The 15,865-nt window shown below is 50.7% G+C and overlaps 1 protein-coding gene across 1 annotated transcript; it reads left to right on the forward strand.

Annotated features, from left to right (window-relative positions):
* The first annotated feature begins 314 nt into the window (after window positions 1-314).
* On the forward strand, window positions 315-15,218 carry lgals2a (lectin, galactoside-binding, soluble, 2a). The gene is made up of 4 exons (XM_056287815.1): window positions 315-464; window positions 11,728-11,807; window positions 13,003-13,174; window positions 14,531-15,218. The coding sequence occupies exons 1-4, from the start codon at window positions 459-461 to the stop codon at window positions 14,675-14,677; spliced, it is 405 nt and encodes a 134-aa protein (XP_056143790.1). The 5' UTR covers window positions 315-458; the 3' UTR covers window positions 14,678-15,218.
* Window positions 15,219-15,865: the final 647 nt, after the last annotated feature.

Genomic DNA, 15,865 nt, shown 5'->3' on the forward strand with positions numbered 1-15,865 from the left:
TTAGTGAGAAGAAATAAAGCTTACTGGTTTTTTATGTCTGGTGTCTCGGTGACTTTAGTGAGAAGAAATAAAGCTTACTGGTTCTTTATGTCTGGTCTCTAGGTGACTTTAGTGAGAAGAAATAAAGCTTACTGGTTCTTTATGTGTGGTCTCTAGGTGACTTTAGTGAGAAGAAATAAAGCTTGCTGGTTCTTTATGTCAGGTGACTTGCCCCGTGTAGTGGGTGGTGCTGCGCGGCGGTATTCGGGGTCTCCGCAGCCTCAGTCGTTTTGCGGGGTCGCTCCGTAGCCCGAACCTTATTGGACGCTCGATATGTCACTCAAGCGGAAGGAGGCGTGCGCGCGGCTTGGCGCACGCTATAAATGGGAAGCTGAGCGCGCTCCGTGGCCCCCGCCCTGCCGCACCGTCCGCCCGCCCGTCCGTCCGTGTTCCGAGCCGCGGAGTGTTCAAGAAGGAAGATGAGTGTAAGTGTGTATCCCTCCGCTGCATGCCTTCTGCTGTCTTTATTCTTGCTTCTTTCTTTATTTCTTTATGTCCCTCCGCTGATGCGCCTGTTCAGGGAACTGACAGCTGCTCGTCATTAGTCGCCTCAGTCCGGTACCCTCTCCCCTCCACCTCGTCTGGGGTTCGTCCAACTGAAGCCTGCCGGTCGGGATTTGGCAGTAGTCTCGGTTTGTGGGGGCGCCTTGCAGTCAGCGTCCCCCCCCCCTTCCCTCCGTTGACCTCTTATGGTAAAAATGTTCTGCGTCCGAAAGGACAGATGCGCGGACGAGGGTGACGTCATCAGCTTAGTCGGGAGTGATTCCCCAAAATAGGCCTGGGTGCGGCGCGCCATCAGGAGCCTGCCGGTCTCCCCTGGGTCGGAGCTCACAGACTGGAAGAACTGAAGGGAACTGGCGAGACCTTTCAGAGTCCGGTAAAACCCAAAACAGCCTGCACCCACCGGTCCGCAGGACTCCAACACGTCCCCCTCAGAAAAGGTGGCGTACTGGAAGTTGGGTTTAATAAGTTCAGCATCAAGTGTATGTAGCAGAAGTATACTTGTAAGTACACTGAAGTATACTTTTGTTTAGTATATCTGTGATAAGTACTTAGAAAGTAACCTGAAGGCATCCTCACTGATTTGTAGTTTAAGGTCAGTGTAGTCGTGGTAGCCTTGAGGAACCTAGTTTTGTGTAGGTGTGGGTTGGGTCTGGCTGCTTGCGTGCCTCATGGCAGGGCTGTATCGACCTGTTCTGGTGGCACCGCTCATGAAGCTTCCAGAACAGCGGTGTCATCACGGTGAACCTCACAGGCGATGCACAGCAAAGGATTGTGTTGTGGTGAGACTGAACCCTGTGTGAGTGTGAGCCAGTGTGTGTGCGTCACGGGTGTCGAAGCCTCCGTCGTCTTCTTCTCCTCCTCCTTCTCCTCCTTCTTCTTCTTCCCCCCTGTTGTGTAATACATTATCACATGCATGACACCCGTTTCCCTTTCGACCCTGCAACGTCAGCATTGCCCAGTAGTTGCAATGTGACGGCTGCAGCAAGTTCAGAATGGATGAGTTGAAAGGTACCTGGGGAGACCCCCCCCAGACCCCCCCCCCCCAGATCTCCTCTAAAGCATTCATGCATCAGTGAACAAATCTTATGTCATCAATTAAAATGGGTTTTTCCCATCCCAGATTATTGTATTCGTTAAGAAGAAAAGGATTTTAACCTTGTGCACTTTGAGGGGCTTGGTTTCCACCAGTAATCCCCAGCTGTCTGTTGTCCCTGTCAGGGAGGGGCTTGGTTTGTACCAGTAATCCCCAGCTGTCTGTTGTCTCTGTCAGTGAGGGGCTTGGTTTGTACCAGTAATCCCCAGCTGTCTGTTGGCTCTGTCAGTGAGGGGCTTGGTTTCCACCGGTAATCCCCAGCTGTCTGTTGTCTCTGTCAGTGAGGGGCTTGGTTTCCACCAGTAATCCCCAGCTGTCTGTTGTCTCTGTCAGTGAGGGGCTTGGTTTGCACCAGTAATCCCCAGCTGTCTGTTGTCTCTGTCAGTGAGGGGCTTGGTTTGTACCAGTAATCCCCAGCTGTCTGTTGTCCCTGTCAGTGAGGGGCTTGGTTTGTACCAGTAATCCCCAGCTGTCTGTTGTCTCTGTCAGTGAGGGGCTTGGTTTCCACCAGTAATCCCCAGCTGTCTGTTGTCTCTGTCAGTGAGGGGCTTGGTTTGTACCAGTAATCCCCAGCTGTCTGTTGTCCCTGTCAGTGAGGGGCTTGGTTTGTACCAGTAATCCCCAGCTGTCTGTTGTCTCTGTCAGTGAGGGGCTTGGTTTCCACCAGTAATCCCCAGCTGTCTGTTGTCCCTGTCAGTGAGGGGCTTGGTTTGTACCAGTAATCCCCAGCTGTCTGTTGGCTCTGTCAGTGAGGGGCTTGGTTTCCACCAGTAATCCCCAGCTGTCTGTTGTCTCTGTCAGTGAGGGGCTTGGTTTCCACCAGTAATCCCCAGCTGTCTGTTGTCTCTGTCAGTGAGGGGCTTGGTTTGTACCAGTAATCCCCAGCTGTCTGTTGTCTCTGTCAGGGAGGGGCTTGGTTTCCACCAGTAATCCCCAGCTGTCTGTTGTCTCTGTCAGTGAGGGGCTTGGTTTCCACCAGTAATCCCCAGCTGTCTGTTGTCTCTGTCAGTGAGGGGCTTGGTTTGTACCAGTAATCCCCAGCTGTCTGTTGTCTCTGTCAGTGAGGGGCTTGGTTTGTACCAGTAATCCCCAGCTGTCTGTTGTCTCTGTCAGTGAGGGGCTTGGTTTGTACCAGTAATCCCCAGCTGTCTGTTGGCTCTGTCAGTGAGGGGCTTGGTTTGTACCAGTAATCCCCAGCTGTCTGTTGTCTCTGTCAGTGAGGGGCTTGGTTTCCACCAGTAATCCCCAGCTGTCTGTTGTCTCTGTCAGTGAGGGGCTTGGTTTGTACCAGTAATCCCCAGCTGTCTGTTGGCTCTGTCAGTGAGGGGCTTGGTTTCCACCAGTAATCCCCAGCTGTCTGTTGTCTCTGTCAGTGAGGGGCTTGGTTTCCACCAGTAATCCCCAGCTGTCTGTTGTCTCTGTCAGTGAGGGGCTTGGTTTGCACCAGTAATCCCCAGCTGTCTGTTGTCCCTGTCAGTGAGGGGCTTGGTTTGTACCAGTAATCCCCAGCTGTCTGTTGGCTCTGTCAGTGAGGGGCTTGGTTTGCACCAGTAATCCCCAGCTGTCTGTTGTCCCTGTCAGTGAGGGGCTTGGTTTGTACCAGTAATCCCCAGCTGTCTGTTGGCTCTGTCAGTGAGGGGCTTGGTTTCCACCAGTAATCCCCAGCTGTCTGTTGTCTCTGTCAGTGAGGGGCTTGGTTTGTACCAGTAATCCCCAGCTGTCTGTTGTCTCTGTCAGTGAGGGGCTTGGTTTCCACCAGTAATCCCCAGCTGTCTGTTGGCTCTGTCAGTGAGGGGCTTGGTTTCCACCAGTAATCCCCAGCTGTCTGTTGGCTCTGTCAGTGAGGGGCTTGGTTTCCACCAGTAATCCCCAGCTGTCTGTTGTCTCTGTCAGTGAGGGGCTTGGTTTCCACCAGTAATCCCCAGCTGTCTGTTGTCTCTGTCAGTGAGGGGCTTGGTTTGTACCAGTAATCCCCAGCTGTCTGTTGTCTCTGTCAGTGAGGGGCTTGGTTTCCACCAGTAATCCCCAGCTGTCTGTTGGCTCTGTCAGTGAGGGGCTTGGTTTCCACCAGTAATCCCCAGCTGTCTGTTGTCTCTGTCAGTGAGGGGCTTGGTTTCCACCAGTAATCCCCAGCTGTCTGTTGTCTCTGTCAGTGAGGGGCTTGGTTTCCACCAATAATCCCCAGCTGTCTGTTGTCTCTGTCAGTGAGGGGCTTGGTTTGCACCAGTAATCCCCAGCTGTCTGTTGTCTCTGTCAGTGAGGGGCTTGGTTTGTACCAGTAATCCCCAGCTGTCTGTTGTCTCTGTCAGTGAGGGGCTTGGTTTGCACCAGTAATCCCCAGCTGTCTGTTGTCTCTGTCAGTGAGGGGCTTGGTTTGTACCAGTAATCCCCAGCTGTCTGTTGTCTCTGTCAGTGAGGGGCTTGGTTTGTACCAGTAATCCCCAGCTGTCTGTTGTCTCTGTCAGTGAGGGGCTTGGTTTCCACCAGTGATCCCCAGCTGTCTGTTGGCTCTGTCAGTGAGGGGCTTGGTTTGTACCAGTAATCCCCAGCTGTCTGTTGTCTCTGTCAGTGAGGGGCTTGGTTTCCACCAGTAATCCCCAGCTGTCTGTTGTCTCTGTCAGTGAGGGGCTTGGTTGTACCAGTAATCCCCAGCTGTCTGTTGTCTCTGTCAGTGAGGGGCTTGGTTTGTACCAGTAATCCCCAGCTGTCTGTTGGCTCTGTCAGTGAGGGGCTTGGTTTGTACCAGTAATCCCCAGCTGTCTGTTGTCTCTGTCAGGGAGGGGCTTGGTTTGCACCAGTAATCCCCAGCTGTCTGTTGTCTCTGTCAGTGAGGGGCTTGGTTTCCACCAATAATCCCCAGCTGTCTGTTGTCTCTGTCAGTGAGGGGCTTGGTTTGCACCAGTAATCCCCAGCTGTCTGTTGTCTCTGTCAGTGAGGGGCTTGGTTTGTACCAGTAATCCCCAGCTGTCTGTTGTCTCTGTCAGTGAGGGGCTTGGTTTCCACCAGTAATCCCCAGCTGTCTGTTGTCTCTGTCAGTGAGGGGCTTGGTTTCCACCAGTAATCCCCAGCTGTCTGTTGTCTCTGTCAGTGAGGGGCTTGGTTTCCACCAGTAATCCCCAGCTGTCTGTTGTCTCTGTCAGTGAGGGGCTTGGTTTGTACCAGTAATCCCCAGCTGTCTGTTGTCTCTGTCAGTGAGGGGCTTGGTTTGTACCAGTAATCCCCAGCTGTCTGTTGTCTCTGTCAGTGAGGGGCTTGGTTTCCACCAGTAATCCCCAGCTGTCTGTTGTCTCTGTCAGTGAGGGGCTTGGTTTCCACCAATAATCCCCAGCTGTCTGTTGTCTCTGTCAGTGAGGGGCTTGGTTTCCACCAGTAATCCCCAGCTGTCTGTTGTCTCTGTCAGTGAGGGGCTTGGTTTGTACCAGTAATCCCCAGCTGTCTGTTGTCTCTGTCAGTGAGGGGCTTGGTTTGTACCAGTAATCCCCAGCTGTCTGTTGTCTCTGTCAGTGAGGGGCTTGGTTTGTACCAGTAATCCCCAGCTGTCTGTTGTCTCTGTCAGGGAGGGGCTTGGTTTGCACCAGTAATCCCCAGCTGTCTGTTGTCTCTGTCAGTGAGGGGCTTGGTTTCCACCAATAATCCCCAGCTGTCTGTTGTCTCTGTCAGTGAGGGGCTTGGTTTGCACCAGTAATCCCCAGCTGTCTGTTGTCTCTGTCAGTGAGGGGCTTGGTTTGTACCAGTAATCCCCAGCTGTCTGTTGTCTCTGTCAGTGAGGGGCTTGGTTTCCACCAGTAATCCCCAGCTGTCTGTTGTCTCTGTCAGTGAGGGGCTTGGTTTCCACCAGTAATCCCCAGCTGTCTGTTGTCTCTGTCAGTGAGGGGCTTGGTTTCCACCAGTAATCCCCAGCTGTCTGTTGTCTCTGTCAGTGAGGGGCTTGGTTTGTACCAGTAATCCCCAGCTGTCTGTTGTCTCTGTCAGTGAGGGGCTTGGTTTGTACCAGTAATCCCCAGCTGTCTGTTGTCTCTGTCAGTGAGGGGCTTGGTTTGCACCAGTAATCCCCAGCTGTCTGTTGTCTCTGTCAGTGAGGGGCTTGGTTTGTACCAGTAATCCCCAGCTGTCTGTTGTCTCTGTCAGTGAGGGGCTTGGTTTGTACCAGTAATCCCCAGCTGTCTGTTGTCTCTGTCAGTGAGGGGCTTGGTTTGCACCAGTAATCCCCAGCTGTCTGTTGTCTCTGTCAGTGAGGGGCTTGGTTTGTACCAGTAATCCCCAGCTGTCTGTTGTCTCTGTCAGTGAGGGGCTTGGTTTGTACCAGTAATCCCCAGCTGTCTGTTGTCTCTGTCAGTGAGGGGCTTGGTTTCCACCAGTAATCCCCAGCTGTCTGTTGTCTCTGTCAGTGAGGGGCTTGGTTTCCACCAATAATCCCCAGCTGTCTGTTGTCTCTGTCAGTGAGGGGCTTGGTTTCCACCAGTAATCCCCAGCTGTCTGTTGTCTCTGTCAGTGAGGGGCTTGGTTTCCACCAGTAATCCCCAGCTGTCTGTTGTCTCTGTCAGTGAGGGGCTTGGTTTCCACCAGTAATCCCCAGCTGTCTGTTGTCTCTGTCAGTGAGGGGCTTGGTTTCCACCAGTAATCCCCAGCTGTCTGTTGTCTCTGTCAGTGAGGGGCTTGGTTTCCACCAGTAATCCCCAGCTGTCTGTTGTCTCTGTCAGTGAGGGGCTTGGTTTGCACCAGTAATCCCCAGCTGTCTGTTGTCTCTGTCAGTGAGGGGCTTGGTTTCCACCAGTAATCCCCAGCTGTCTGTTGTCTCTGTCAGTGAGGGGCTTGGTTTGTACCAGTAATCCCCAGCTGTCTGTTGTCTCTGTCAGTGAGGGGCTTGGTTTGCACCAGTAATCCCCAGCTGTCTGTTGTCTCTGTCAGTGAGGGGCTTGGTTTGTACCAGTAATCCCCAGCTGTCTGTTGTCTCTGTCAGTGAGGGGCTTGGTTTCCACCAATAATCCCCAGCTGTCTGTTGTCTCTGTCAGTGAGGGGCTTGGTTTCCACCAGTAATCCCCAGCTGTCTGTTGTCTCTGTCAGTGAGGGGCTTGGTTTCCACCAGTAATCCCCAGCTGTCTGTTGTCTCTGTCAGTGAGGGGCTTGGTTTCCACCAGTAATCCCCAGCTGTCTGTTGTCCCTGTCAGTGAGGGGCTTGGTTTGTACCAGTAATCCCCAGCTGTCTGTTGTCTCTGTCAGTGAGGGGCTTGGTTTGTACCAGTAATCCCCAGCTGTCTGTTGTCTCTGTCAGTGAGGGGCTTGGTTTGCACCAGTAATCCCCAGCTGTCTGTTGTCTCTGTCAGTGAGGGGCTTGGTTTGCACCAGTAATCCCCAGCTGTCTGTTGTCTCTGTCAGTGAGGGGCTTGGTTTCCACCAGTAATCCCCAGCTGTCTGTTGTCTCTGTCAGTGAGGGGCTTGGTTTCCACCAGTAATCCCCAGCTGTCTGTTGTCTCTGTCAGTGAGGGGCTTGGTTTCCACCAGTAATCCCCAGCTGTCTGTTGTCTCTGTCAGTGAGGGGCTTGGTTTCCACCAGTAATCCCCAGCTGTCTGTTGTCTCTGTCAGTGAGGGGCTTGGTTTGTACCAGTAATCCCCAGCTGTCTGTTGTCCCTGTCAGTGAGGGGCTTGGTTTGTACCAGTAATCCCCAGCTGTCTGTTGTCTCTGTCAGTGAGGGGCTTGGTTTCCACCAATAATCCCCAGCTGTCTGTTGTCTCTGTCAGTGAGGGGCTTGGTTTGCACCAGTAATCCCCAGCTGTCTGTTGTCTCTGTCAGTGAGGGGCTTGGTTTGTACCAGTAATCCCCAGCTGTCTGTTGTCTCTGTCAGTGAGGGGCTTGGTTTGTACCAGTAATCCCCAGCTGTCTGTTGTCTCTGTCAGTGAGGGGCTTGGTTTGTACCAGTAATCCCCAGCTGTCTGTTGTCCCTGTCAGTGAGGGGCTTGGTTTCCACCAGTAATCCCCAGCTGTCTGTTGTCTCTGTCAGTGAGGGGCTTGGTTTGTACCAGTAATCCCCAGCTGTCTGTTGTCCCTGTCAGTGAGGGGCTTGGTTTCCACCAGTAATCCCCAGCTGTCTGTTGTCTCTGTCAGTGAGGGGCTTGGTTTGTACCAGTAATCCCCAGCTGTCTGTTGTCCCTGTCAGTGAGGGGCTTGGTTTCCACCAGTAATCCCCAGCTGTCTGTTGTCCCTGTCAGTGAGGGGCTTGGTTTCCACCAGTAATCCCCAGCTGTCTGTTGGCTCTGTCAGTGAGGGGCTTGGTTTCCACCAGTAATCCCCAGCTGTCTGTTGTCTCTGTCAGTGAGGGGCTTGGTTTGTACCAGTAATCCCCAGCTGTCTGTTGTCCCTGTCAGTGGGGGGCTTGGTTTCCACCAGTAATCCCCAGCTGTCTGTTGTCTCTGTCAGTGAGGGGCTTGGTTTCCACCAGTAATCCCCAGCTGTCTGTTGTCTCTGTCAGTGAGGGGCTTGGTTTGTACCAGTAATCCCCAGCTGTCTGTTGTCCCTGTCAGTGAGGGGCTTGGTTTCCACCAGTAATCCCCAGCTGTCTGTTGTCTCTGTCAGTGAGGGGCTTGGTTTCCACCAGTAATCCCCAGCTGTCTGTTGTCTCTGTCAGTGAGGGGCTTGGTTTCCACCAGTAATCCCCAGCTGTCTGTTGTCTCTGTCAGTGAGGGGCTTGGTTTGTACCAGTAATCCCCAGCTGTCTGTTGTCCCTGTCAGTGAGGGGCTTGGTTTCCACCAGTAATCCCCAGCTGTCTGTTGTCTCTGTCAGTGAGGGGCTTGGTTTGTACCAGTAATCCCCAGCTGTCTGTTGTCTCTGTCAGTGAGGGGCTTGGTTTGTACCAGTAATCCCCAGCTGTCTGTTGTCTCTGTCAGTGAGGGGCTTGGTTTGTACCAGTAATCCCCAGCTGTCTGTTGTCCCTGTCAGTGAGGGGCTTGGTTTCCACCAGTAATCCCCAGCTGTCTGTTGTCCCTGTCAGTGAGGGGCTTGGTTTGCACCAGTAATCCCCAGCTGTCTGTTGTCTCTGTCAGTGAGGGGCTTGGTTTCCACCAGTAATCCCCAGCTGTCTGTTGTCTCTGTCAGTGAGGGGCTTGGTTTGTACCAGTAATCCCCAGCTGTCTGTTGTCTCTGTCAGTGAGGGGCTTGGTTTGTACCAGTAATCCCCAGCTGTCTGTTGTCTCTGTCAGTGAGGGGCTTGGTTTCCACCAGTAATCCCCAGCTGTCTGTTGTCTCTGTCAGTGAGGGGCTTGGTTTCCACCAGTAATCCCCAGCTGTCTGTTGTCTCTGTCAGTGAGGGGCTTGGTTTGTACCAGTAATCCCCAGCTGTCTGTTGTCTCTGTCAGTGAGGGGCTTGGTTTGTACCAGTAATCCCCAGCTGTCTGTTGTCTCTGTCAGTGAGGGGCTTGGTTTGTACCAGTAATCCCCAGCTGTCTGTTGTCTCTGTCAGTGAGGGGCTTGGTTTGTACCAGTAATCCCCAGCTGTCTGTTGTCTCTGTCAGTGAGGGGCTTGGTTTGTACCAGTAATCCCCAGCTGTCTGTTGTCTCTGTCAGTGAGGGGCTTGGTTTGTACCAGTAATCCCCAGCTGTCTGTTGTCTCTGTCAGTGAGGGGCTTGGTTTGTACCAGTAATCCCCAGCTGTCTGTTGTCTCTGTCAGTGAGGGGCTTGGTTTGTACCAGTAATCCCCAGCTGTCTGTTGTCTCTGTCAGTGAGGGGCTTGGTTTGTACCAGTAATCCCCAGCTGTCTGTTGTCTCTGTCAGTGAGGGGCTTGGTTTGTACCAGTAATCCCCAGCTGTCTGTTGTCTCTGTCAGTGAGGGGCTTGGTTTGTACCAGTAATCCCCAGCTGTCTGTTGTCTCTGTCAGTGAGGGGCTTGGTTTGTACCAGTAATCCCCAGCTGTCTGTTGTCTCTGTCAGTGAGGGGAGGAGGTGACTTGACATGTAAACGCATGTGGGGAGTCCATCTCGTTGCAGCGTCTGGGGGACACGGGAGCACTGCCAGGCCCTGCCCATCCCGGCCCGGCCCGGCCCGGCCCAGCCCGGTCCAGCAGGGCCCCCGTGCTAAATGCTATGTGCACAGTTTACAGATAGACTCTAAGAGGAACATGGAAAGAATGTGGAGCCTTGCGTCACTCAACCCCTCTGCCTCCTTGCTGTCTTTTATGGTTTGGTGTGACTTTCAGGTCTCTCTGTCTCTGTCTGTGTGTCTCTCTCTCGTTCTGTGTGTGTGTGTGTGTGTCTCTGTCTCTCTCTGTGTGTCTCTCTCTCGTTCTGTGTGTCTCTCTCTCTCTCTCTCTCTCTCTCTCTCTCTCTCTCTCTCTCTCTCTCTCTCTCTCTCTCTCTCTGTCTGTCCCTCTCTCTCTCTCTCTCTCTCTCTCTCTCTCTCTCTCTCTCTCTCTCTCTCTCTGTCTGTCCCTCTCCTTCTGTGTGTGTGTGTGTGTGTGTGTGTGTCTCTCTCTCTCTCTCTCTGTCTGTCCCTCTCCTTCTGTGTGTGTGTGTGTGTGTGTGTGTGTCTCTCTCTCTCTCTGTCTGTCCCTCTCCTTCTGTGTGTGTGTGTGTGTGTGTGTGTGTGTGTGTGTGTGTGTGTGTGTGTGTGTGTGTGTGTGTGTGTGTGTGTGTGTGTGTGTGTGTGTGTGTGTGTCTCTCTCTTGTTCTCTCGCTCTGCCGACATGGACAAAGCACTACTAACATAGCATTAATTCCCCGTGGGCCGTCCAAGGTGAGGCATGTGTTTGTGTCTGGCCTGCAAGTACACTACCCAACGAAGAACTCTTATGATTGCTTCGGCTTAGACTTCCACCTTACTGGGGCTATTCCGCTCATTACTTCACACCCATGTGTCTTTCACCGGGGAGCTGTGCTATGGGCACTGCTGTTGCAGTAGAGTAGGGAGCAGCCTTACGCCAGTGGGTGTTTTTATTTTATTTAAACGGTACAAGTCAAATGCAGAACCTTCCAGCACTCCGCGCTGGTTTGAGCTGTACATGATTCTGTTTCAACATTTGCCTCCGTCCCCAAGTTGTGCTGGGAATATCTCAGCAGCCCCCGCGCAGTAATAAATCCAACTCTGGGGGCGCCTTGTGGTCAGCAGCAAGGCGTTTTCGGCCCCACGCCCACCCTTCCTTCACAAGCGCCGATCAAATACAAGAAGCTGCTGCTGCTGCTGCTGCTGGGGGAGTCTGAACTGTCGTCCATTCCTCGGGAAGGAAGGAAGGAAGGAAGGAAGGAAGGAACACTTGCTCACATGTGGGCGCTGGTCGCAGATTTCATCACATCTCTATGAGCCGCTTAACAAGTCATTTGTTTGCAAGTGCAAACCTTTTTTTTCATTTCACCGATTTGCCGTCTTTTAATATGTTTATAGTTTGTGGAGCCCAAAGAGTTTATGGCCGAGACTATCATCCCTGCATCTGCTTACAAATGTTCAGAGGAAACTGCAACCCCATCAGCCACATCTTTAAAGAGCTGTCAATCCTACACGGACTGCTAAAGTTGTAATTAGCCATTGTGGACTTTAACGATTGCCCCGTACTGCGAATCTGGCACACCGAGAAATTGCCGAACAATGGTGCCGTGTTGGACAACCGGGTTGTGGAGCGCTGAAGTGTAATGCACAAATGAACTCATCATTGCCCAACTCCTGTATCCCCTTGCCACATGTACAGCACTGACCTAACGGTGGTTTTCTGCCGCGCTCAGCCTTATTCCCCAGTTTTTTTCTTTCTTTTCTTGCACTAGCCATCCGGCATGGTGCTACGGAAAATGTGACTGGGTTTAACAGCCTTCCCCCAACATATTTTAAGCGTTTGTTGCCTCTCCCCTGCCAGAAATGGTGCAGAGGAAACTCTGAATAGCATCCAAGACCAGAACAAAAAAAAAGTTTGGAATATTTGACCGGAGCGTCGTTGGGAAATTGTAATTGGGAACACATGTTTTTATCATTTGAATGGACGCTTGTGCTGAGATACAGGAGACCTGCAGAAGGTACAACCTCCAGTTACTTCAAATGAGATTGTTGTACTAGGCAGTAATACATTGCATCATTCTCTCTCTCTCTCTCTCTCTCTCTCTCTCTCTCTTACAGGGAATGAGTATAAAAAACATGTCCTTCAAGGTTGGACAGACCTTGACCTTGGTTGGGGTTCCCAAGCCGGACGCTACTCAGTGAGTAGTAAAACACTTTTGTCAACACTCATGTAAGCGGTCTCGAAATTGAACATGAGAGCAGCAAAAGTCCAGCTAGAAGAAAAAATAAGGTTTTTTTTTGGTTTAGGCTGGACGTACAGTTTGTTGTCAGCATTTAACACACACACACACACACACACACACACACACACACACACACACACACACAAGGGCAGATCTACTTATTTTCACCTGTGCCTTAGGATGGCTTGTGTCAATGTGTACTCATGACTGTCCTGGTTTGCTAGAAGTTAAGTCAACTTTCAACCTAATGACAATGAACGGGGTAAAAACAGAAAAGAGGGAGACCACTGGCTAATGTAAAGCTGCCATGTGAGGTAATAGTCCACACAACTCGTAATGAGTCTGAAAGCCGTCAGTATTTGGAGTCGGCGTGCAGCTGTCGTCTTGGTATTACGTCACTCAACAAGGACTTTGTTCTCCAGCTGTGAGACTAAACCATTCGTTTTCTGAAAAAGCTCATGTGAAAGAGATTCCTGCAGGACAGGGGACTGTTTTGGGCATCTTGTGTAATTCACGAAACGCCACAATCATCTATCACCCCCTGCACACTCAGACGCAGGAGAGTAAAGGAAATTGCAACCAAAAAAACCCAATTCTACACATCGGCAGCACGGCGGGTCCCGGGTCGTCCTCTGGGTGGAGTTTGCATGTTCTCCCCGTGTCTGTGTGGGTTTCCTCCGGGGGCTCCGGTTTCCTCCCACAGTCCAAAGACATGTAGGTCAGGTGACTCGGCCACACTAAACTGTCCCTAGGTGTGTGTGTGTGTGTGTGTGCCCACCCACCTTGTGATGGCCTGGCGGCCTGTCCAGGGTGTCTCCCTGCCTGCTGCTCAGTGACTGCTGGGGTAGCTCCAGCATCCCTGAGAGCAGGAGAAGTGGTCCGGATAGTGGATGGATGGATTCTACGGGCCACATCTGTTTACGTGGTGTAACACAGACACACCAGTGCCGAGGCAGAAAGTAGTGCCACTGTCATGTGGCTGCTGATAAAGGGTGCATACACCCAAAAGCATGTGTCCAGTGAGGAAGAGATGTTGGTGAATATCAAGGTGACGTGTCTTTATTGGGTTTAGCTGCTCGTATGTGATTTATTTATTCATTTTGCAACGCATGCCTAGAATTTACTGAATGTGTTGGTGTGTGCGCTGCAGTTTTGCCATGAACATTGGTCCCGATGAGAAGGACATCACCATGCACATGAACCCCCGCTTCAACGCCCACGGGGATGAGAGGGCTGTGGTGTGCAACTCCTACCAGGAAGGGAACTGGTGTGAGGAGCACCGTGAAGGAGGCTTCCCTTTCAACCTGGGAGAGGAGTTCAAGGTGAGAGAGGGAGAGACACGATACAGATGCTGTATAAATAAAGCTCGTTTATTCACTAATGAAGGTAATACAGTCTTATTCATCCCCCATGGGGGGAGTTTAGGCACTACAGTGGCAACAGATACAGGATAGCAGCAAATGGAGTATATAAAGCAGAATAGAGTAAATAAACAGTAAAGGTATAAGCAAGCAATAAAATGTAAAAAAAGAAAAGTACCGATGTACAAATAATTACAGCAAAATGCAATAAAGCAGTAAAATGTAAAAAAGCACAAATGTAAAAATAATTCGTGTAAAAATAATTACAGGTGTAAATATGTGTAAAATGTACATATATATACTTATATGTACATATATATACTTACTTGGGCGGCATGGTTGCGCAGTGGTTAGCGCTGTTGCCTCACAGCAAGAAGGTCCTGGGTTCGAACCCCGGGGTTGTCCAACCTTGGGGGTCACCCCAGGTCGTCGTCTGTGTGGAGTTTGCGTGGTCTCCCCGTGTCTGCGGTGGGGTTTCTCCGGGTGCTCCGGTTTCCCCCATCATCAAAAAGACATGCATGTTGGGGTTAGTACTCCTGTCTGATCAGTAAAGTCTCTCAAAATCACTCCAATATGCATGAACTTGTGTGTGGTCTGTCCAATATCGCCTCCTTCCCCACACTATGGGTGAGTGACATCTAGAGGTAGATTTGTGTAATTGCAAGTTGGGTGATTTTCAGCCATTGGCACATATTAACTTCAACGTTCATATCACATGCATCTGACCGTACATCGAATATAAAGTCAAGTCAACTTCCCCATAGTTAGCCTACTCAAGACTGTGGACAAACCCTAATTTCTTTCAGATTTGGAATATGATATCCCAGGTGTCGCAACAACCGACTGCCAAGAACGATTTATACTCATTCATTCATTCATTCATTCATTCATTCATTCATTCATTCATCTGATGGATGAATGACTGAATGAATGAATGCATTTATACTGATCAGAATAAAAACCGTTTTCAGTTGGAAGTATAATGTTCCTCAGATAATGAGATTTTCATATCATGGTATAGATGAAGCAGTGAATATCAGATTATGCAGTTATGGGGTTTGTAATTTACAGCTGAGAGTTCCATAAAACAAACTAGAGAATAGAGATGATGGTAACTGTTCATTGTGCCAAAATCTGAGGATAACTTCACCAAGCACAAATATTATATATTTTGATCGTCATTTTATAATATACTGTATATCAGCTGAACATGGAGAATTAGCCTTGTACATTTTGGTGCTGTATTAAACAAAACAAAAAAAATCAACTGAGCATCAACATTACCGTTACACTCCTCCATTCTTTCCCTCTCCCTAGTTTACCATCACATTCAGCCTCGAGGAGTTCTTGGTGAAGTTTTCAGAGGGCTCAGAGATCCACTTTCCCAACCGCATGGGTGCTGAGAAGTACAAGTTCATCAGCTTTGATGGGGGCGTCCGCATCATCAGCTTCGAGATCAAGTAGACCCGCTGCCCCCCCATCCCAACAATTACTATGTTTACTGCTTATTATATTTTTGCGTTGGCTGATAGGGGGCCATATAGGGGGCCATATAGTGCCACGGCTTTCCGGTTTCTGAAAATGTGTGGCAGCAGCAGTGTCTGCGGGATATCACCGGAGATACGGATGTCTGCACACAGGTAATCGGCAGACCGTTGCTTGCATCATTATACATGCATACGGTTCAGTGTCTTTCTTCACGCATGCTTACACGTGAAGGCGCAAACAGCCAGACGGCTGTCTCCATAAACACATGACTAGAGTACTATAGCATGTCAGTTGTCAGAACTTGACAGAGCTGCTAAGAGTGAATCTGAAAACTAGTGCTATGACGTTTATATGTTGCTGCAAGTTGAGCTTTAAATTAAACAGAAAAATACTAGATGAAACTTTTATTCAAGGTGCTGTCGATTCTCCTTCTGGTCCAGCAGACATTCCAGCTGTGCAATGCTTTCCTGTGATGGTAATATAACGGCATGTATTAAAACGTGTTTTGTGATCCCAATGGGCCTGTGGTGACTCCCTCTGCAAAGGCTGTTTTGTTTTGTTGCTGAGCCGCGTGGTTGTCTCGTGTCGACTCTCTGTGAAAGACCACGAGAGTCATCGGCTTTGCTGGACAACGACTTGGCAGCTGGACACCGACCTGGCAGCTGGACAACGACCTGGCAGCTGGCTCACTCGGGCTGAAGAAAACCTCACATTTCTTTGACCCTACATCTGAACACATGTGCCATGGCGCGTTCTGCCGGTGGCAGGTGAGTGAAGCACGGCCCTGCGTCGTTCCGCTGACTCGGGGGAGTGGCAGCTGATTAGTGCTGCACTTGCTGCTGCACGGCAGCGCGTGTTAGGTCGCACGAGGACCTCACACGATGACCTCACACGATGACCGTTCTTGGGTAGTAGAAGCGTTACTTGATTGATTTTGGTGAGAATAATACTCTCGTTTTGGGCACAGCAGCTTTTGAATTCTAGGTTTCCATTTTGTTGATTGCAATATTTCCACTTCTGGAAAACAAAAACGGAGTAGGGAGGTTGGCTGAGTCTGGTGGGGACGGGACACGCCCAGTGAGAATGGAGTCATTGTCTTTGAAAAACGAGACATTTCCGAGATCTCATACACCCTTTACTTCCCTACTGAGGGTGGAGTCGCGC

Source organism: Lampris incognitus, chromosome 10 (assembly GCF_029633865.1).
Source record: "Lampris incognitus isolate fLamInc1 chromosome 10, fLamInc1.hap2, whole genome shotgun sequence".
Classification (NCBI taxonomy): domain Eukaryota; kingdom Metazoa; phylum Chordata; class Actinopteri; order Lampriformes; family Lampridae; genus Lampris; species Lampris incognitus.